The sequence below is a fragment of the Fusarium graminearum genome, chromosome 2 (assembly GCF_000240135.3).
Source record: "Fusarium graminearum PH-1 chromosome 2, whole genome shotgun sequence".
NCBI classification, from domain to species: Eukaryota; Fungi; Ascomycota; class Sordariomycetes; order Hypocreales; family Nectriaceae; genus Fusarium; species Fusarium graminearum.
Window position 1 is genome coordinate 1,496,685 of NC_026475.1, and position 19,943 is coordinate 1,516,627.

Genomic DNA, 19,943 nt, shown 5'->3' on the forward strand with positions numbered 1-19,943 from the left:
ACAGCCAAGACTGGGCGCTGGTCAGGTGTTGTTGCTGGTGAAGAGGGGCAGGCCAGACGACCTGTTTTATGAGAAGAGAGTTGCCGAATAGTCTATCATGCTTGAAACCCCTGTATTTTGAAAGCAACTAGCTATCTGGTTTGAGTCAACAAGCGTCTATGGCAACTCTTGACTGCAACTTCACGAGGCTAGTCGGGATGGTTGAGTGACACAAGTCCCGCTGACTAACATAATTATACGACTACTTCTACTGATTGGTGATGCCAAAATATCTCCAAAGTTGCGAAATAAAGTAGAAATAAAGCTAAGCCATGAACCGAAAGACCTCGTGATGGAGCCAAGACGGAGTACTGATCACCTGAAGCAATACATGGTCCTTCCTTGGAAATGTCATAGCAAACAAACGCCATACGGCGAGAGTTAATACAAGACGGAGAGTCTGACCATAAGGCTTTGTCCTTCTTAATCTTGATTCCTTCATGATGTAATTTTGTTATGGTGAGCTTCGTTTCAATAATGGTAAGCCACTTTAAGCTAAGGGTACGTAGATGTAACTTGAGGGCGAGACTGTCCGCTGATGAGACATGTTTCGATCAAGATGGTACTTGGTTAATTCGATCTGCCAAGCTTGCCCTTTGATATGTGATCTGTCAAGGTATGCGATAGATGGTAGTTTTTGGAAATATTGCATGTGTTACTCATTGCTTCTTGTTTCCTGGACCCTGTTTTTAGCGTCTTTGCAGATCTGTCACCAAATTTATGTAAAGATTCAGGGGTATACTACCTAAGGTTGTAACTACTGCCGCCACAAACTTCCAATAAGAACGGGCTTGTCTCATGCAATTGAGCCCGTTTATCGCAGGGCAACTTATATTGCATCAATATCAATTGCATTGTCACTGCAAAGCAAGTATCGCAGGGTGGCATTGACTGTATATGTATTTAATTTCAACGCAGCAAAAAGGCACTAATTAAAGAATGTTGTAAAAAAAGCCACTCGCCTACTCTTTAACAATATTTTAGCAGGTACTCAGTATTTCGCCTACAAAAGACACGCGTACCTAGAGGCGGGTCAATTGAACCATTGAGGCTGCTCATTGGTCGCCGGCATATTGGAATGGGAGCTCTCAGGGGCAGAATGACCCAAAATTACATCGGAAATGGGGCTTCCGCTTGACTTGACGAAGAACCAAAAGCTAAAACTCAAGCGTCTCGCCTCGTGTTTCTGTTTCTTGTGTGTTTTGCTGGAGACTTAGAATCTGGAATCCAATTCCTTCCTCAACATCTAATATTTGATATTTAAACCTGAAATACTACTTGCCGCACAGCTCATCCATCTCATCATGGTGGTCCGCAGAAGTACCGAGCGCTCCAACGACTGGCTCAAGCCCGTCGACGATGATGAAGATGAGGGCTTCCTCGCATTGGCGGAAGATGGGGACGCTGAATCAAAAGGCATTCTCGATGAGGGAAACAGGTCGACTCTTAACTTGCCGACTGCTGAGCTTCCCGTGTATATGACAATTCACCGGTAACCTTGCCCCGACCCCTGCGAAACCACAAGAGCCTGTTCAGTCTCCATGGTGAGCCATTGTATAAGCTCACCACGGAAGCTGTCCTCTCTGGTATGAGATATCGGTATGCTGACTCTTCTTGAGTGTAGAGTCCGGCGCCTAGTCCTTGCGAGTATCGGTAAGTCTTATTCCCCAGACAATCATGACGACCGTAGCTAACAAGGCACCAAGATGACCCTTACACTATGGAACACTTTAGAGATCCAAAGATGAATGCTCTTGTTGTAAGACCATTAGTTGAAAGACTTTACAACCCAGACGACATCTCGGTTGGTGAGTTTACCAGACACAATCTCGCCTCCAACTTTCCCGGACTTACCGCTCTTTAGTCTACTGTCTATTGGCAAACCGTGTCTCTTTTCTAAGAGATCAATCAGCTGAAGTTCATCAGAGTGTTAACCAAGCTCGCGCGATCTTGTGTGAGCTACTCGCTAGCCGAGTCCTCCGCCGTTTCCATGAGGATAACCCAGGACCTCAAGGTCTTTTGCTGCTATCCCATATTCTCGTCGAGGGGTTCGATCCATTCCAAGGGGCCCCTAGTCATATGGAGCGGCCAGCTAACCGCCCTCAGTGGCCCGGAACTTCTCAAGATAGCCCTGGATCTGAGAGAAAACTTACAGCGCTGGAGTTAGCAATCGTCTCTGAAAGCAAATTTTTCATCAGCTCTGCGGCTTGTCAACGAGCTGTCGATGCTGTCCATAATGGTCAGATTATCTATACGCCACTGTCATTTATGGATTTCCTTCCAGATTACTACAAACGACGACCCATCTCCCTCTACGATCCTCGAACGGCACCACTACTTAATCACCACCGTCTTATCGTCCCCCGAAACCGAAATCTGATCGAACTTGTTCACTTTGTTATTCTCCTGGGCTTGTATGTCATGACAATGATCTCTCGTCACTCTGAAGTCAATATGTGGGAGTTTGCCTTTTGCATCTACACATTTGGCTGGCTCCTTGAGAAGATGGCCGCCATTATCGAGCACGGTTGGGCAGTCCACGCCCAAAACCTATGGGCCTTTTTGGATATTACGTTCGGTTCCATCTTTGGTGCCTACTTTATTCTTCGCATCTACGATTTTCTGCTCGATCAGCTCCACTCCGGCTATGGACTACCAATCCTGTGTATTGCGGCGCCTGTCATGTTGACTCGAGTTGCTTTCAATCTGCTACCCAACAACCTGGTCTTCATCTCGGTCCACGCCATGATGAAGGACTTTACCATGCTGACGTTCCTCGCGACTTGGTGTTTCACTGGATTTTTGCTCGCTCTGCAGTGGCTCGTTAGTGCTAGCAATGATGGTGATGAGGAGTTCAGTTGGTATGTCGTGGGCAAGTGGATGCTTTGGATTTGGTTCGGTCTCGACGGCGAAGGAATCGAGGAGTCAGTGCGGTTCCATATCATCATCGGTCCTGCGCTCATGATTGCCTTTGCTTTCCTCGGCAATACACTCTTCTTGACCATCCTTATTGCCATGCTTACAAACACTTTCTCCAAGATTGTGGCCGACGAAACCGCTGAGATTCAGTTCCGACGCGCTGTCTTGACATTCGAAGGTGTCAAGAGTGACTCGATCTTTGCTTACCCTCCCCCTTTCAACATCCTGGCTCTCATGACGCTGCTTCCCCTGAAGCTTGTCACCTCGGCCCGGATCTTCCATATTGTTAATGTGGCTCTGATAAGAACCCTCAACATGCCTACTCTTCTCCTCATCAGTTTCGTGGAGCGACGTCGTCTTTGGATGCAGTCCAGACGTGCTTCTGGCAAGCGATCCAAGTGGCAATTCACTTCCTTGTCACCCCACAACGATGTCCAGGCTGTCTTCAAGTCTATTCCGCCAACTGAGATATCCGACATCATCGATCAACTCGACCCCTTGGGAGAAGTTCCTATTCTCGAGGATGATCTGATGCCATCAATGACGGTCGACAACCCGCAGTCCAAGTTGAGACGAGTTAGGATGTTGCAACGAGAGGGGCACCGACGAACGGGCGGCAACGAAACATGGAGTAGTGCAAGTAGCGTTAAGGAGGAGTAATTTGATATTGACAATTAGAACTACGAAGCATTGTAACGGCGAAATGGATTTAGTGGTTTTGAGTTATGGCATATTTTATGCGTTGGCGGTTTATTTTGAAAAGAGTAGAAGTTTTACATGAATAGAATGAGACGAAAGCCAAGTATTCATTTGTTCAATATTTGTATTCCTCGTGAGCGACGTTGAAACTGAACGTCGTCAAAATGTAATGAAGGGTTTAAGGTATAAAGACCTTGGGTGGGTCCAAGGCTCCAAGTTGATGGATGGCCCCGCGGTCATGGGCTTTGACGGGAGCTAATGTATGACCCAAACTTTAGAGCAACAACATCACTAAAACTTGCAGAATCCAACAAAGGAAGAACAGTAAGGACACAAAAGTCAATTGCCCGAATCGCGATACAACCGAAAAGTACATAGACCGCTCGAAAACGAAACACTCCAGCGAATCCCCACATATCGAGCCATCATGACCTTGGGCGGCGAGAGCCAACCGCTGTCCCTGCGACCGCCTCCAGTCGCCGATCGCAAACCTCAAAGCATTGCCGAATTCATTACTCGTGTCAACGCGCAACCGGGCGGTTTTAGAGCTCTGTCAGAAGCCAAGCTCAGGGAGGAGATTGCCCAGGAAAATGCGACAAACGAAGACTCCCAACAGAAAGACGTAGATATGGACGAAGCCGATGAAGAGGACGACGAAGAGGACCAGGATGCGACGAGAGACCCCCAAGAAGTGCGCCTGGAGATGTTTAAGAATCTTGAGTATGGGAAGCCCTTGCTGTCCAAGAGGATTGGAATCTTGATTTCGAGTCGCTGCTGAGACTAACCTCTTCTCTCAGCATCGCAGGAAATACGGCCCTTCTTACCCTCGACTTCCTCTCCCTCCTCATTTCGAAGCAGAACCCTACACAGGCCGGCGTCACCCTCTCCCAAGGCCTACGCGAAATGGTGGGAATCGGTACGATAGGCGCTGATAAACTAGACAACTCGCCTATTACTTCAGCCAAGGCACAGGAGCAGGAGAATATAGCACTAGGCTTCACCCTGATGCAAACCAACAAGGTACGCGACGCCGCTGAAGCTGCGAGCTCAGTCCTACAAAAACAAGTCACAGCCGAGGGAAAGTATTGGGAGGATATCATCGCTGTGCAGAAGTCGGGTTGGTCCATAACTAGAGTTCCTTTGGAAAGGCATACACTGGGTGTTCGGTTTGGCTTTTCAGAAGGTATGTTGACCTTCACCATAAATACAAGCCAGGGCTTTACTAACACGCTCGATAGCCGCACCCGAGTACAGGAATAGCCTTGCACCGATGAGAAGAGGCGTTGATGGAACAGTCCAGCTTGACTGTGGTAAACTGGGAGGCGTTTCGGAGAGAGTCGTGGTGACGTACGAGAGGGACGGCCAAATGACTGGCCGCTCTGCTCTGCCAGCCGAGACAGCTGTTGATGCCCCTCTTGAAGAGCACGTACTTGAGGCCCGAAACACCATCTTCTCACAAGAGCTTTGGCATGAGCTTACACGAGAAGCCCGTACCCTAGCAGCCTACGACGTCAAGCCAGATGGCTCCCGGCTTACCTGCGACATTGATCCAGAGGCCAAGTCAAGAATCATACTGGAGTTGGTGCCACTTGGCACTTATGCTTCGTCAAACGATAGCCTTCCAGACAATAACATCGCTGAGGCGATATCGCTATCTTTACATATTCTCCTCGGCTATGCTCACAGACAGAACGAACTGTTGAGGACACGCCCTATGCCTCCCCATATCCCACGCTCGCGAGGCCAGCAGATACACGCCCTTCTTCGCCCTATCATCGCCCGCCTCATGCATTCTAAAAACGTCAAGATTGTCACCCAGCATGTTGGCGACCTTGTCAAGTCGCTACAGCGAGCTGGTATTTCCTCTAGTTTCGTCCTTAGCACTCCCAAGATGTCACCGTCGGATTCGGACCCTTCAAATCAAGGACCGAATCAGCTCGCGTCTTCGCAGGCCATGATTAAGAATATGCTGAACCATATCGAGTTCAACATAAAGCTTACCATTCTCCCCAACATCACATGCACCGTTCGTGGCCGCACATTCCAAGTTCCTGTCACAGCGACCCATTACACTGTGCTTTTGTCACCTAACTCGCCTCTATCATCCGTTTGCGCCCCCTACAAAGAAGGTTACCCGGACCCTAACGCTTTGGCCGATTATCTCGGTACCGCCACCACGCGCCTGCTCGTGGAGCACTACCTTTCCAACCTTTCGTCTCCATGGACACGGAGTATCCAGGGCAATGCTATCCGTAACCAAAGCAATGAGGAGTTTGAGTTGTCGTTCGCTGTTACAGACGCGTCGGACTTGCGTGTGAGAAGCACATCTATGGTCGACGGTAAGCTGATACGCCAGGAATGGACGTGGTCGGACGATGGCGAAAAGGATAATGTGCAGGCTATAGTCGACCAAGAGATCCGAAGGATTACATCTTGAGATGGAGTTGAAACTCTGAGTGACTGGGGTAAGGCAGAAGGGACTGTGGTTTGCATTTTTACTAGATGCAAGACATTGCCTATGAAGCCTAAGAAGCTTTTGGTGAACATAAATAAAGAAACATGTGAACCCTCGAGTAGAACTAGACGATGGCCTTTGAAACGCCAGCCGTGTGTGGCAAAGGCTGGATAGACCTCTGGATGACTTTTTTTTAATGCATACACACATGCCAACACATCGCATGCAAAATGACACACATAAGATATTAGATTCGTTAGCCAGTTCCTACAGGACAGAATCAATGCCAGGTCCCTCCGCCAATCATTATCCGGGTTGCACCCCTACCACCTGAAAGCATCGCATGTGGACATTATTGCTCAGATGTCATTTCCTTCCAAAATCACCAGAGGTCTCGACATATTAGCTCCTCGAACTGCTATCAGTCTCTTGCCTTCCCACATCTCTAAGAGGGATGAAAGTTGGACAGAGACAGTAGTGTTTTCTCCCTCCTTGATTCTAAACAGCTTTAGAGAAAAATAGTGACTCCTTTCATAACATGCAGTAAGCCGTCGACATCGTGCCGGCGACATTCCATTGATGACGATGCATTGTCTAAGTGGGAATGCCGAAAAGATTCTTGATGTCGTTTTCACTCAGCCGTCCAATAGAGGCACCTTGTTTCTCGTCGAGGGCCGCTTCGACCATTTCCTTCTTCTTGTTCTGCAGATCGACAATGCGATCTTCGACCGTCTCATTTGTCAATATGCGGTACACCTTGACTGGCTTCTGCTGACCGATACGATATGCGCGATCGACTGCTTGCATCTCGATGTAAGGGTTCCAAAAAGGGTCCATAATGATGACCCGAGAAGCAGCAGTAAGGTTGAGGCCTGCGTTGCCAGCCTTGAGAGATACCAACATAACTCGGACATCTTTACCGTCACGGAAATTGTGAGCCGCAATGTTGCGTTGGGTTGCCGACATGGACCCGTCGTAACGTTCGGGTTTGGCCATGTTCTCGCGCTTCATGGCTACCTGCAAAAGATCGAGTAACAGAGTCCATTGGGAGAATATGATTGTCTTCTCTCCGGTTCCCTCGATTTCCTTGACGAGGTTCAGGCATTCCGTCACTTTAGAAGAAGGCTCCCAGGTCTTACGCAAGTACCTCGTGTACTTCTTATACGCGTCGCGGTTCCTAGAAGCCTCTTTGCGCAGAGTCTTAAGCATTGAGGGTTTCACGTCCAGTGCTTTCTCTTTGCCCTTCCCTTTCGCCTTTGCTTTGCGCTTCTTTCCGGTTGATGCTTCGTCGTCAGAAAGATCGTCGTTAACGATAAAATCCTTGAGATTGCCTTTCTTGTCAATCTCATCGTCAGATTCGTAGTCTGAGTCACTCTCCGAGTCTTCACTCGTATCAGTTTCACAAACGTCTTCGTCTTTGACGGATCCTTGCTCGATGGTTTCAGGCATATGGACCTGCCTGAAGATATCGTATGAAAAGCATTTAGTAGGATCAAAGTGGCCACGACAGACAGGGCACCTAGCCCGGCTGCTTTCGGACCCTTCCTGTAAGTTGTTTGCAGTAGCACCGTCAACAATGCGGACAAGACACTCTCCGCAGCTATCATGCCCACAAGGAACAAAGAAGCTGGGACATTGAACGGCATCGTAGCAGATAGGGCACTCGAAAGATTCAATACCCTTGATCCTTTCGACGATGGCCTCATTGAGATCTTCGACAGTCTTTCTCTTCTCGTCAGAGTCTGTAGATGGTGCATCATCTACATCGAGGTTTAGATGTGGATGGCAACAAGCTTGGCGAAGACGGAGCAAGAGGACAAGAATGCTGGAGTAGTTCTTGCTGACGGACTTCTCGCGAATATACTTGTTTACCAACACTTGGGCGTTCTTTTCCAATTGCTTGTAGAAGTCGAGCTCTTCAGGAGAGAACGTAGCATAAATGACATCCTCAGTCTTTTCTGGCAGCCTGAGGATGGGTTTGCCATCGAGTAACGAGTTTTTCTTGCGGCGGAGCATGATAGCTTTGAGGAAAACTTGTAATTTTCTCATCGCGGTGCTTTTTGTGTCACCTTGTCGGCCGAATAGTCGACCGAAGGACTAGAGCAGTGAGTGTCAATGGCAAGTAATAGTGAAGAATCAATAACAGCATACCTGACGGAAGTCGTCCCATTTGCAGTAAGGTCTGACCTTGAGAAACCTGACTAGGGAGTAAAGTTCCAAGACACCATTCATCATAGGTGTTCCGGTGAGACACCATCGGTGAATCGACTTGAGTTGGTTACATGCCTTAGCACTTTGTGTCTTGTCGTTCTTGATACACTGGGCTTCGTCCAGGATCACGCGGTAAAATTTAGCCTTGGGATGTAGAAGTGGGAAACTGAGGCTAGGAGTTCTGTGATTCCAGTCGATTTGATCCTCTTCGGGATTGTCCTTTCTGAACTTCTCATAGCGTTTGAGTTCGTGTGAGAGTGAGCCGTATGTGGTCAAGACCACATCGTATGTGAGCAGCTCGTCTATCAGAGTCCGTTTACCGTGATGCACATATACCGATAATCGGTGAGATGATTTGGTCTTGGTGGCGATCTCCTCCTCCCACTGACGAATGAGAGCGACAGGGGCGACGATCAAGTTTGTCTGCTTGGTCAATACTAAGTTTGTTGGTGGGTTTAAAGTACATACCTTGGGCCGAGTCGTCGCTGGGCGAGCTAGAAGAAGTGCGAGTGTAGAAATAGTCTTTCCCAAACCCATGTCGTCTGCGAGAATACCGCCCTTGTTTGTGCCCGATTCCATCTTCTTCATCCAGGCAAGGGCAATATCCTGATGAGGGTACAGCGGTCTCTTTAAGCCAGCCGGAGCTTCCCCTAGGCCTGCCTTTGGTAAATCCATGTCGGAAGAGATATTTGAAAGAAGATTCTCAAGCTCCTTTGCGTCCAATTCAGGTCCTTGAGAATCGACATGGGGATCGTAATCATTTTCGTCCATCCATTTTCTAAGACGGGGAGGCAATGGGTTGCCACCGCCGTCTACTCCGTTGACAAGGTCAAACCCATTTGTCCGCCCAATAACCTCGCCCAAAGACGACGGAGTTGCAAAAGAACCTGGCGCGAATGAAGTGGGAGGCCGATATGAAAAGCCGGACATATCAGCCAGGTGAGGCGGCTGGTGAATATTACGTCTAGTCAAATCTGGATAACCCATACCCATGCCAGGGAATAGTTGCTCCGCGCGACCTATAGGGTGAGGAGCGCGAGCAACAGACCCTGCAAAGATCAAATCATTCTCTTCCTCGGCGCGAGGGTTTGGATAAGTTGACATAGTTGGGAATTGGAGGTCTGATTGTCCTTGAGGCATCATGAAAGCAGGACCAGCTCCGGCTGGATCATCCCAGAGTGTGTCGTAAGAACCGGGCATGTGAAACGGGATCTCTACATCGGCGATTGGGGGGCCGAGGGGAGGCTGGCTGCTCATTAACCGCGTGAAGGCATCGTTCTGAGGAGGCTGTATTGCCATCTGATCAGAGGAGTCTTGGCCACAAAGAAATTCTGCGAACTCTCGGTCTGACTGTTCTTGTTTTTGCCTCTGCTCGGCCTTGACCTGTTCTGCGATAACATCATCATCATCATCCCTAGAACAGGTTTGTCAGCGTTTGCGAGAAGTTCGAAGTGTTAGGCAATTTACCCAGTAAGGTCAACGAAGTCAAGAAATCGACCATTGTTGGTCAGTACATCCGAGGTCAAGTTCTCAAACATAGGAGGCGAGAGCCGGCGAGCTTTTGCTTGGTTCTCATGGGCAGATAGACGAGCTGAGTCGACGTCCCTCTTCCGGCTCGGCAAGGAGAAGGAGCCATAGCCCGCAGAAGAATTCATGACAGAGGCTGTATCTCGTTGTTGCCCACCTGAAAGAAAAGTCAGTTCAGAGACAAAGGAAGTGGTATAGAGAGAATGTGTGAGTGATGTAGAAAACTGCGCATGTGCATTCCTGCTTGATCCATGTGGTGTTCTTTTTCAAAGAGCAGACAACAATGGTGTGATTCACTTGTTGTGTTTCTTCTAAAAAGACCGAACCTTGAGCCGTAAGGTGACGGGGTGACAGCTCAGGGTTTCAACACATATGTTTTCTTCGATAGGGTTTAAACATAATTATAATAAAACATCCATACCTGAACTGGAAGATAGACTGGAATTTTCTGGCGCAGCTGTACTTTGAAGAGCTTCACCGGCTATAGGAAAGTCAGTTAATTTAAGATAAAAGAGTATGCCCAACATATGCTTGCGAGCAACACATACTTATATTAGACTGTTTTTTCTGTCTCAAGTCCCGAAGTAGCTTTTTAAGGCGATTTATCTCCTCATGGGCATCTTGTCGCATTTCCTCCACTCCATCGTAGTCGGCATCAGCAAGGGAATCGAGCACGACCTTTTGTACGGTTAACTCCTCCTGGATCTCCTCCACACTCATAGAGGCGCTTTGGTCGGCCATCTTGCGCCGCAGCCTGCAGGAAGGCGAATGAGACAGCGGACAAGTACAGTGTCAACCGAGAGCCTCTCGGTCAGCGACAGCAGCGGGCCACAGGGTGCAAGGAGCCGGCCATCAAGATATGGATACACAAGGAAACTTGGGTGGCCGACAACGGTCGATACTGCAGTCTGCAGATATGCGCATTCACAACGGACATTTACTGCTTTGGGAGATACGCGCAAAGAACGCTCGAGTTGCTGAACATCCAACGCTGTGAGGCAAATTGAAGTGAGGTGTGTGGCAGTTGGAGGTTGGTATGCCGGTAAGTAGGTACTAAGTTGAGAGATGCAAGGTTTGATGTTCAGGGTGAATTGTAGCCTGTGACTGCCGACTCTTTGAGTACATGAAGCGTACCCGGCAGTGTGGAAGGAGCTACGCCGCGTCACGCGTATTCACAGTGGAAGAATTGCACTAATGCAGGCAGCAACAGGCCCAAGGTTGTAGTGGGGGAGGGGGAAGATTGTCGCCTCAATAGGTCGCGACTCTTAATTCTAGCCAGGGGGCCATCAAGAAGATGACCTTGACTGTCGAGAGTCAGAGAGAAGAAATTACAAAGGCATTGTTGTGCTATTTTAGGCAGGCTCTTGAAATACTTATTTTCTGCACCATCCATACCTGCTCAGAGGTCAAGTTTTCCGATACTCCCACATGCGACATGGTTACCTTATTAGTCTCCACATTGAATTGCCTACCTGGGTAGTAGGTGCCTCTGTGAAACCATCATCAACTTTGTGATTGACAAGGTACAACAAACAGCTTGCCAACTGCAAAAAGGGGTGGCCAGTATATCAATTCACATGTGCAGCATAAAGTCAGATCATTGATGAGACACAAATGAGCTCATATCAGCTGAACGATGACATCGTGTCTTCAAAGGTTCGGTCTTTGCAACTGTTGGGCCTGAACCTAGCTTTCTTACATAGCTTAAGCGCCAGTAGAATATTAACCCGTGTCCCTCTCTCTGATAAGAGCTTGAATTGAAGCAAGGAATGAACTTCTTGGCTGAGAATTAAATGATCACTCAGAACTTACAATGTCTTGGAATAACAACGATACGTGGCAGTAGCGGATAGGTAGGCAATGGCATAGATAGGTAGGCAGGTGAAAGTGCAATACAAATGCAGATGGCAAGCCGCACCACTACTTGACCAATATCAAAAGTACCTACATGGCAGAGTGCCAGTTGCTACTGTGATATTGATAAAATGCATCATAGTCGCATCACCACGGTCAATGGGTTCTGATTTAGACCTCTTGAGAGGGGTTCAGTTGGGTTGTTATCTTGTTTCATTGAGACTTGTGCTATTATAGGTAGGTAGTAGGCAGTCTGTTGTGCAACAATAAGCACAGTAGATCGCCTTACTTTCAACCAAGAATGGACAAACGGACCGTTGATGAGAAAAAGAATACGATATCATATTTGTACCTACCCATTCTGCCTAATCATTCACAAAGCCATCCAAACGATGCATGATGTTAAACGCCCCGAGCCAGTCTTGGACTCACCATCCGTCTCAAACGCCATGGAAATCCCACAAAGAAAGCCAATAATGCACACCATGCACTGAAACATCTAGTCGTCGCCAGTAATCTTGTGCCAGACCTTCTCCACCTTGTGAGTGAACCAGTCCCAGACGCCTTCGTCTTTGTCTTTGTCGTCATTATCATCGTCACTATCACTATCACTATCTTCATCCTGGTCGTCGCTTCCCTTGGATGGAGCCGGTGACTTGGATGACTTTGCCGGTTTCTTGAGTGAGACCGTGGTTTTGGCAGATTGCGTAGGAGCAACAGGCACTGTTGGCCGCTGAGGCTGAGTAGGCTTCTGGTGGACAGTCGGGCGCACGGGTTGGCTTGGCTTCTCTGGCACAGTTGGGCGGGCCGACTCCTTGGAAGCGGACGGGGGATCTTCTGGCTCTTCAGGTGTATCTTCAGGTTTGTGAACACCGACAGGCTTCAGTGGGAGTCGCAGTGTTCCGTTGTTAGGAGCGGGTGTTAGGCCAACGGAATCACACAACATGTTGTACACCTCAATATTTTCTGATTCAAAAGTTAGCGACGAAAACATACTTTTTAGCAAAGAATTGACACTTACGGAAAACATCGATTTGGCTGTTGGCCGGGTGTGGGAATGCTGGGCCACGAGCAATGAAGATAGCCCGCATCAGCGGGTGTTCATGATCATATCCATGAAGACCCCGAGGGTGGTAAACGAGGTTCTTCTTCTTTCCATCTTCTACATCAAACTCCTCTTTGGTCACGATGGCCCATCCTGTTTCAGGAACAATCCAAAGAGGGGCAATGCGATGGTGCTTGGAGAAGTGGTATCGCTCGGGCATGTCGACATCTCGGAGATAGACTTGAAAGTTGGGGTTTGATTTGGATTTCTCCTTCAGCTCATCGTATAGCCCTTGCAAGTCATCCGGATTTTTGGGTCGAAGGCCATATAGCGGCCAGCCATCAATATGCTCGATCTTGCTTGTATCAATGAGGTCCTCGAGTTGAATGAGGCGTGAGATGTCAGTTGACGCCATGCCGTGATCCGAAACAACGATGACATTGACAATGTTTGTCAAGTTGCGTTCTTCGAGACCGTGGAAAATCTTTCCTATCATACTGTCCACCTCCTGAATTGTCTTACGAATCTCAGTGGTATTGGGGCCGAACTTGTGACCATCACGATCAACATGAGGCACATAAGCAGCAATGAGTTGAGGTCGCACGTCGCTGGCGTCCAAAGTCTTGTCTTCAAACCCAGGCATATCCAGAAATTCCATAATCCTAGAGACTTTATTGTCGAGCGTTTCCTTGCCATTGAACTTGTCCATCAAGCTTGGCTCGGTGTTGAGAACATGCGCTTCGCTTCCAGGCCACATGTGAATGGCACTTCGGACTCCTTGTCTCTCTGCTGTCACCCAGAAAGGCTCTCCCCCCCACCATTTGGGGTCCAGGCTTTGATCCGGATGGGTGTAGTAGAATTCCGATTGGAGTTCCGGGTCCCAGAATGTATTGCTGACGATACCATGGCTCTCAGGATATAGGCCAGTCGCCAGGGTATAATGGTTGGGGAAAGTGACTGATGGAAAAGATGGATGCATCCATTTGGGCGATACGCCCGTAGAAACAAACGAGTTCAGTGCGGGTGTAAGCCCCCTCTGAAGGAAGTCGGCACGGAAACCATCCAGACTGATGATAAGAGATGTCGGCGCAAAGAGGGCGGTTCCATTGCTGACCAGTGTCTGGTTCACTTTGATATTTCTGCTCTTGCGATTCTTGGAAAGCTTCCAGGCCAAAAGAAGCACGATAGCAAATCCAATGGCGATGAGTGAATGGATGAAGACCCACCGGCGCCAACTGCGACGTCGCTGGGTCTTCGCTTCGGCAATCATATTGAGGTGGTGTCGATCAAGTTCGTCGCTATCGTCCCTCTCGCTGCTCTCCCCCGTCGAGCTCCCCTCCTTCATGCCTCCCTCTTCCATCTCGTACATCAATTCACCATCTTCTCCGTGCTCCGCATGCTCTACAAGCTTCTCGCGCTTCTTTTGTCTTCGCTGACGCCGGGTCTTTCGCTTCTCAACCACGAGGTTTTCTGTCGAGCTGTTGACTGAACGGTTTCCAGAACTGCTTCCTCGGCGCCCAAACATTTTTCCTATATTGGGCACAGCTAAACCCGAGCCACGTCGCTCTCGCTCTTTCTTCTGTCGCGAATCAATCACAAGTCGGTCGATATCTTCTTCTTCCATTAATACGATGCGATCGTGAGCGCGCAACTCTCTGCTATTCCGAGCGCGCGAGATAAGCTCGTCATCGTCGGTATCGGTATCTTGGTCGCTGCGAGAGTGAAGTGAAGAAGCGTCGTCGTCGTATGCGATCGGGGAGAGGAACGAGGCATTATCACGATCCGCGCGGGAAGGTGTAGTATTTAGATTTGACAGAGACATGATTATGGGACGTCAAAATGTTCATGAGGAACATAAAGTGTCCTCACAACTGCGACTTTGCGGCTGTACCATTTATTAAGGAATTCTATTTAAGGGGACGTAAGACATGGATTAGTTAGTACTTAGTAGTTAGACCCTTGAATGCCCGCTACTGTGCTAGTGCTAGTGCTATTCAGTACAGCATCTTGAGTGCCGCCCACGAATAAGACTAGGGGCTAACTTTAGCTGGGCTCCGCATTCATCCACTTTCCAACGACGATGCTTGTGAATGGTGCGATCTTATTTATTCGAAGTTTAATGGGTTGATGTTTGGTTTGAGAAATGCAAGGGATTGAGTAGAAACACATCCCTCAATGATGAAAGACTCTCTGTATCAAGTAAGATACCAAGCAAGCACGCAAGTACTCTGATTAGAATACCGGAACGTCCGCGCTGTGCTAAACAGAATAGGCTTAAAAGGGCAGATTAAATCCATCAGAAATCAGCCCTTTCTTTCTTGCATGTAAAAAATCGCCCTATTAACTAACACAGCTACTACCAACAGAAAGCCTCACTAAAACTCCATTTGGATTGCAACACTAAAAAATAAAACACCTCCGTCGCCTGTCAAAACGAATCAAGGCAAAAAAAAAAGGCTTTGCGGTTTATGTGGATCGAACACATGACCTTCAGATATCGCAATGATTGAAGTTTGACTTCAGTCTGACGCTCTCCCAACTGAGCTAAACCCGCTGTTGATTATGAGATCGTACTGTAAAACATGTTAAGTCTAGCAGATGCAGTCTCGAGCAAGATCGCCATCGTTGATTCACTCATGTTCAAGCGTGAGAATGGTGGATTATTCATGTTAATTAGCTAGTAGTGATATTGTCAACGTTAGTTTGAGTTGTTGAAGCAGCCGAATTACTTCTAGTTGTACAATTTGAATTGAAGCACTTCACTTAGTTACACCTACTCCTGCACATCATGTCTACTACAACTTTCCTCCTCTCCTCGCAAACCATCCTTCAGCCTCATCTCGCCCCATGAGACTTGAGATCATAATCTTACCAAATACATCAATATCATCCGCTTGGGCCTCGGCAAGCACTTCTGAAAATATGGCGTTCGTTACCACATAATGGTTCTTGTCCCTCCAAGCTTCAGCAAAACTCAGCGGCGTCGTCGCATCCCACAAATGCGCCGACAACGTCCAGGCGTGGCACAAACCAAGCCTGCCATCGCATTGCATTATTTTGCAGCCAGACATTATGCGATATGCCTGGACAAAAAAGAAAGAAAATAGCAGTGTGCGGCGCAGAGACTCCTGCAGAATCCAGTCTTGCCAAAACGACTTGGTTGGTGCTATTGGATATGTAGGAAGCGCTATGGCTGTCGCGTCTATGTCGAACTGTGCATAAGAGAACAACGATACTGCGGAAGCTTCTATAGCTGGGATGATACGCTCCGCTGATGCGCGAGCCCCGATGTCGCCATCGTATAATCGAATGATTTGGTAGAGGATAAGAGCATGCGTATGCGCCAGACATTCCAAGGGTGTTATTGGCGCCGGTGCTGCGAGGAGGTCGTTGACGCGGGATTCTATACTACGAAATATGATCGGGGAGTTTACACTATTCTTGGCCATATACAGAGCACAAGAAGAATGAGCATCTGTACTGGAATCAGTGGGAGCAGACAATGTATATAGGTGCTTTGGTTTATTACCCTGTAACGATCGAGGCATTCCATCTTTGTAAAGCAATGGATGGGACCAAGGGGTTTGGTTCTCAAGAACCATCTTTTCGGGAGCTCGCTTTATTTCATCTGTCGCCCATTGGAGACGGTTCAAAATGCGTTGTGGAACATGCGAAAAGTCTTGTGTTGAAGGCGCAGTCAATGTCCATGGCTGTTCAACAAATTTCAAGGTATTGTCTTCCAATGGAAATTCCAATACCCCAAGATCTTCAGAGCATGCATCAAGTCCCGAAATGACTGCATTGAAATCTTCAATTATTGGTGTATCGCTTGGAAGACTCTCTGCCAGTTGAGGAGACGAGTCATCAGTGGTAAGATAGTCAGGAGACACGGCCACTGATGCTTCTGATGAAGAAAACTGCTCTCTCATCACTCGGCTCGGGTACTGGCAGTGGATACGTCTTTGTGAACATCGAAGACATGCTGGTATGGCAAAGTCACAACGCCGCTTGGCCTTTGTACAGGCGGCGCAGGATTTCCGCCGAGTTGGCGGGTTGCGGCGTTCACGCGCGGTGAGAGACATGACCGTCACCGTTTCTCGCTTCAATGATTGAAATAGCGAGAAATTAAACAATTGAAATGAAGAATGATGATTTGATATGGCGAAAGTAGGATAACGAAGGTAAGAGTCTGGGTCCGACCACTCACTTGGGGTGATGTGAGATGCGCCGGAAAAAATGGGGCCTGGCGGAACTCCGCCCGGCTCAATGACAGTCGGAGTCGGGAGTTCGACGGACGATGAAGCGGATCTGCGGCGACGGAGTTGAGTATACCGCATATGGGGGATGAAGCGGACCTCATTCTAATGAATGATTTATATAACGATACAAAATTGGCTTCATAAAGGATCAGTATCAGAATCATTTTCACTTACACAATCACTTCGTTTACATCGCTGCATACACTCAGAAAAGATCGCCAATCTATACATAGATCACATTCATCTTCAAAATGTACACACCCGTCGTATTCGTCAGTGGAGCTACAGGTTGCCAGGGAGGTGCAGTCGCCCGCTGCCTTCGATCAAAGGGCGTCCCCGTCCACGCTCTCGCTCGTGACCCAACCTCAGCGAAGGCAAAAGAGCTCGAATCTATCGGGGTCGAACTTACACCGGGCGATTATGATAACAAAGCCGCACTAGATGAGGCCATGAGAGGCTGCACCTCTTTCTTCCTGGTTCTCATGCCGGATTTCACAGACCTCACTGCAGAAAGGCGATGGGCCACCAGCATTGTCCTCGCTGCCAAAACAGCTGGTGTCAAGCATGCCGTTTACTCAAGTGGATTCAGTGCCAATGATCCAGATAGCTTGACATTTCTGGAAAAGGGAGGCTTCTTGGACACAGTCATGCGCAACAAGAACGCCATCGAGGCGCAAACTCGCAACGCAGGCTTCGATTACTGGACTATCCTGCGACCTGGGTTCTTCATGTCCAACTTTGTTGAACCATCTGTCAGGATGTATCCTGATCTCGTCGAAAAGGGGGCTTGGACAACTACTCTCACGCCTACAACTATAATACCCTTGACTAATACTGTAATCATCGGGAGGTTCGGCGGCGAAGCGTTCATAGACCCAAAGCGGTTCGACAAAAAGGAGATCACATATGCTGACGACTGGCTTGACTCAGAGACCATCTTACAAAAGCTCTCTGTAGCAGTAGCCAAGGAACTCAGAGCCAAATACTTGTCGGAAGAGGAAATTGAGGACCAGAAACCTACCAATCCGTTCATATCTGGCCAACTTTGCATCCGGGACATGGCCAAGCTGGCGACAAAAGAAGGCACTGAAGAATGGGGTATCCCGTTGAGCACATTTGATGAGTTCTTGCAAAGAGAGAAAGTAGCCGTCCAAGAGACTTACCACAAAGTATGGTTAGAGTCGTACTTGAGAGGCAGCTGGAGTAAACGGATAGGGCAAATATTCGTGCTTCACATTGAGAGTTAGCGTGATACCGTTCTACCCTTGTATACAGAAACCTTCTTTAATATCAGGATCTCTAGTGCAGCTTGTATGTACAATTCTTAAAGCCCAACTATAGGCCGTCATCCAAGATGCGCCATTATCGCCATAACGCCCCATAACGAGAAAACGTCCACCGTGGCCCTGATTGGTGGTGTATCCGCAGGAAACTCGGAAATCCCAAATTACTCATGTTGCATAATGCTGACCATCCAACACTGAGCGATTCCAACAGTCTCAAAATTATCTGGCTTGACATCTCCAAGTGTTCACGAGCCTCTCCAGCCGGTTTCATTTCTGAGAGGGCCGGGTTCATCTGAGAGTTGTATTGATGCTGCAGCTCATTGTCCTCGAGCCTGAAGATCTGAAACCGAAACGGGATAAATTCTATCAGCATCGTATGTGGCACTTCCTCTCGCTGCATGCTGTGGCCAACCCAATGGCATGCTGGATACTCGACGATGTGCATAGCCTTCACTGTTGGGAGCACCTCCATTCATTATCATATCATTTGTCGCGCGCCTGGAGTTGCTCTCTTGGGAACTGTCGTTATTCTGGAACACTGCAGCATTCTTCTCGTCGATGCCCTTCTGCTTCCGCTGGGCGAATGCTGCGGCTGTTGATGACCCAAAGTTCCGGGCTTGGTCGATTGGGCCGCTGTCCGAGGTCTCATCCAAAAAGATCCACATCACAAGGGCAAGAAGGCCAGCGATAACCAAAACAGTGAGGATGGCAGCTCCAGCTTTATCACCCGCAGGAAGAGGGTCGTACTCCAAATCGGGGACGGTTCGTCCAATATCTGCGGAACCGCCACCAGGATTAGGCTTGCTTGTTCCACCGGTGTTTTTCGTCAACGGAGCAGGCCGATCCTGAATCATGCAAGCAAGTGTGACTTCTAATGCCGCCATTTGTTGACCCACGGTTACTTCACCTTCGAATTTGTTCTTGTTCCAGTAAAGACCACACATCTGTCCATTCTCGCCTCCGGTGCATACATTGGTGGCTGCAACGGCCGAGGCGCGCAAAAGTGGCATGATTAAGTCGTGAGTGTAAGGTGCCCATTGAGTAGTGACAGCCAACCAGCGGCTTAGATATGCCTTGAAGGACTTCTGGTCCAGATTGCAGAGCTTCACAGATTCACACGCGACTTCTGTCATGATGTTCTTCTGAGGCCCCGTGAAGAAGACCTTGACACCTTCAAGAAGGTTGTCAAGACGATCTTTCCAGACCTGGTTTTCGGTGTGATTGTACATGGCAGCAGCGCCAAGAATCATACCGCCCGCATTGTAGGAGAACTGGTAAGGTACCAATTTGGTGCAATTGTTGTAGATGTGAGCACCATCGTAAACATACCAAGTTTTTGGATCAATAAACTCGGTCCCGATCATCCAGTCCCAGGTTTTATCGGCCCAATCGGCATAACTGTTATTGCCAGTAAAAAGAGCAAGGCGGGCGCCCAGGGCGAAGAAGCAAGCCTGGGAGATTGAATTCTTGTAATCATAGCCTTTATTCCACTGTTAATGTTTGTTAGTCTTTGTGTGCATGTCCAGATTGCTGTGAGCGTCAGGAGATGAGAGGCAAGCAGCCAGTAACAGAAGGGAATTAGGAAAACTGAACAATATGAGCAACTAACCTCGAATATCTGCCACTTTAACCCGCCGTTGCAATGCTCT

The 19,943-nt window shown here is 48.4% G+C and overlaps 7 protein-coding genes and 1 non-coding gene across 8 annotated transcripts; 3 read left to right on the forward strand and 5 right to left on the reverse strand.

Annotated features, from left to right (window-relative positions):
* Window positions 1-1,343: 1,343 nt before the first annotated feature.
* On the forward strand, window positions 1,344-3,618 carry FGSG_08542 (uncharacterized protein; the record flags this gene model as incomplete). Its single annotated transcript, XM_011321911.1, has 5 exons — window positions 1,344-1,531; window positions 1,664-1,692; window positions 1,746-1,798; window positions 1,833-1,847; window positions 1,966-3,618. 5 exons carry the CDS (start codon window positions 1,344-1,346, stop codon window positions 3,616-3,618), a joined length of 1,938 nt encoding a protein of 645 aa, XP_011320213.1.
* A 466-nt stretch (window positions 3,619-4,084) lies between these two features.
* On the forward strand, window positions 4,085-6,094 carry FGSG_08541 (uncharacterized protein; the record flags this gene model as incomplete). Its single annotated transcript, XM_011321912.1, has 3 exons — window positions 4,085-4,377; window positions 4,455-4,840; window positions 4,896-6,094. 3 exons carry the CDS (start codon window positions 4,085-4,087, stop codon window positions 6,092-6,094), a joined length of 1,878 nt encoding a protein of 625 aa, XP_011320214.1.
* A 612-nt stretch (window positions 6,095-6,706) lies between these two features.
* On the reverse strand, window positions 6,707-10,591 carry FGSG_08540 (uncharacterized protein; the record flags this gene model as incomplete). Its single annotated transcript, XM_011321913.1, has 5 exons — window positions 6,707-8,209; window positions 8,264-9,737; window positions 9,791-10,007; window positions 10,272-10,331; window positions 10,399-10,591. 5 exons carry the CDS (start codon window positions 10,589-10,591, stop codon window positions 6,707-6,709), a joined length of 3,447 nt encoding a protein of 1,148 aa, XP_011320215.1.
* A 1,612-nt stretch (window positions 10,592-12,203) lies between these two features.
* On the reverse strand, window positions 12,204-14,807 carry FGSG_08539 (uncharacterized protein; the record flags this gene model as incomplete). Its single annotated transcript, XM_011321914.1, has 2 exons — window positions 12,726-14,807; window positions 12,204-12,670 (listed from the first exon to the last, which is right to left on the reverse strand). The coding sequence occupies exons 1-2, from the start codon at window positions 14,569-14,571 to the stop codon at window positions 12,204-12,206; spliced, it is 2,313 nt and encodes a 770-aa protein (XP_011320216.1). The 5' UTR covers window positions 14,572-14,807.
* Window positions 14,808-15,209: 402 nt separating this feature from the next.
* Window positions 15,210-15,303, reverse strand: FGSG_20704. The gene has a single exon. It is a non-coding gene; the product is annotated as a tRNA-Phe (tRNA).
* Window positions 15,304-15,544: 241 nt separating this feature from the next.
* On the reverse strand, window positions 15,545-16,831 carry FGSG_13344 (uncharacterized protein; the record flags this gene model as incomplete). Its single annotated transcript, XM_011321915.1, has 2 exons — window positions 15,545-16,224; window positions 16,279-16,831. The coding sequence occupies 2 exons, from the start codon at window positions 16,829-16,831 to the stop codon at window positions 15,545-15,547; spliced, it is 1,233 nt and encodes a 410-aa protein (XP_011320217.1).
* Window positions 16,832-17,259: 428 nt separating this feature from the next.
* Window positions 17,260-18,255, forward strand: FGSG_08538 (uncharacterized protein; the record flags this gene model as incomplete). The annotated part of the gene is made up of 1 exon (XM_011321916.1): window positions 17,260-18,255. One exon carries the CDS (start codon window positions 17,260-17,262, stop codon window positions 18,253-18,255), a length of 996 nt encoding a protein of 331 aa, XP_011320218.1.
* A 356-nt stretch (window positions 18,256-18,611) lies between these two features.
* On the reverse strand, window positions 18,612-19,658 carry FGSG_13345 (uncharacterized protein; the record flags this gene model as incomplete). Its single annotated transcript, XM_011321917.1, has 1 exon — window positions 18,612-19,658. The coding sequence occupies one exon, from the start codon at window positions 19,656-19,658 to the stop codon at window positions 18,612-18,614; it is 1,047 nt and encodes a 348-aa protein (XP_011320219.1).
* Window positions 19,659-19,943: the final 285 nt, after the last annotated feature.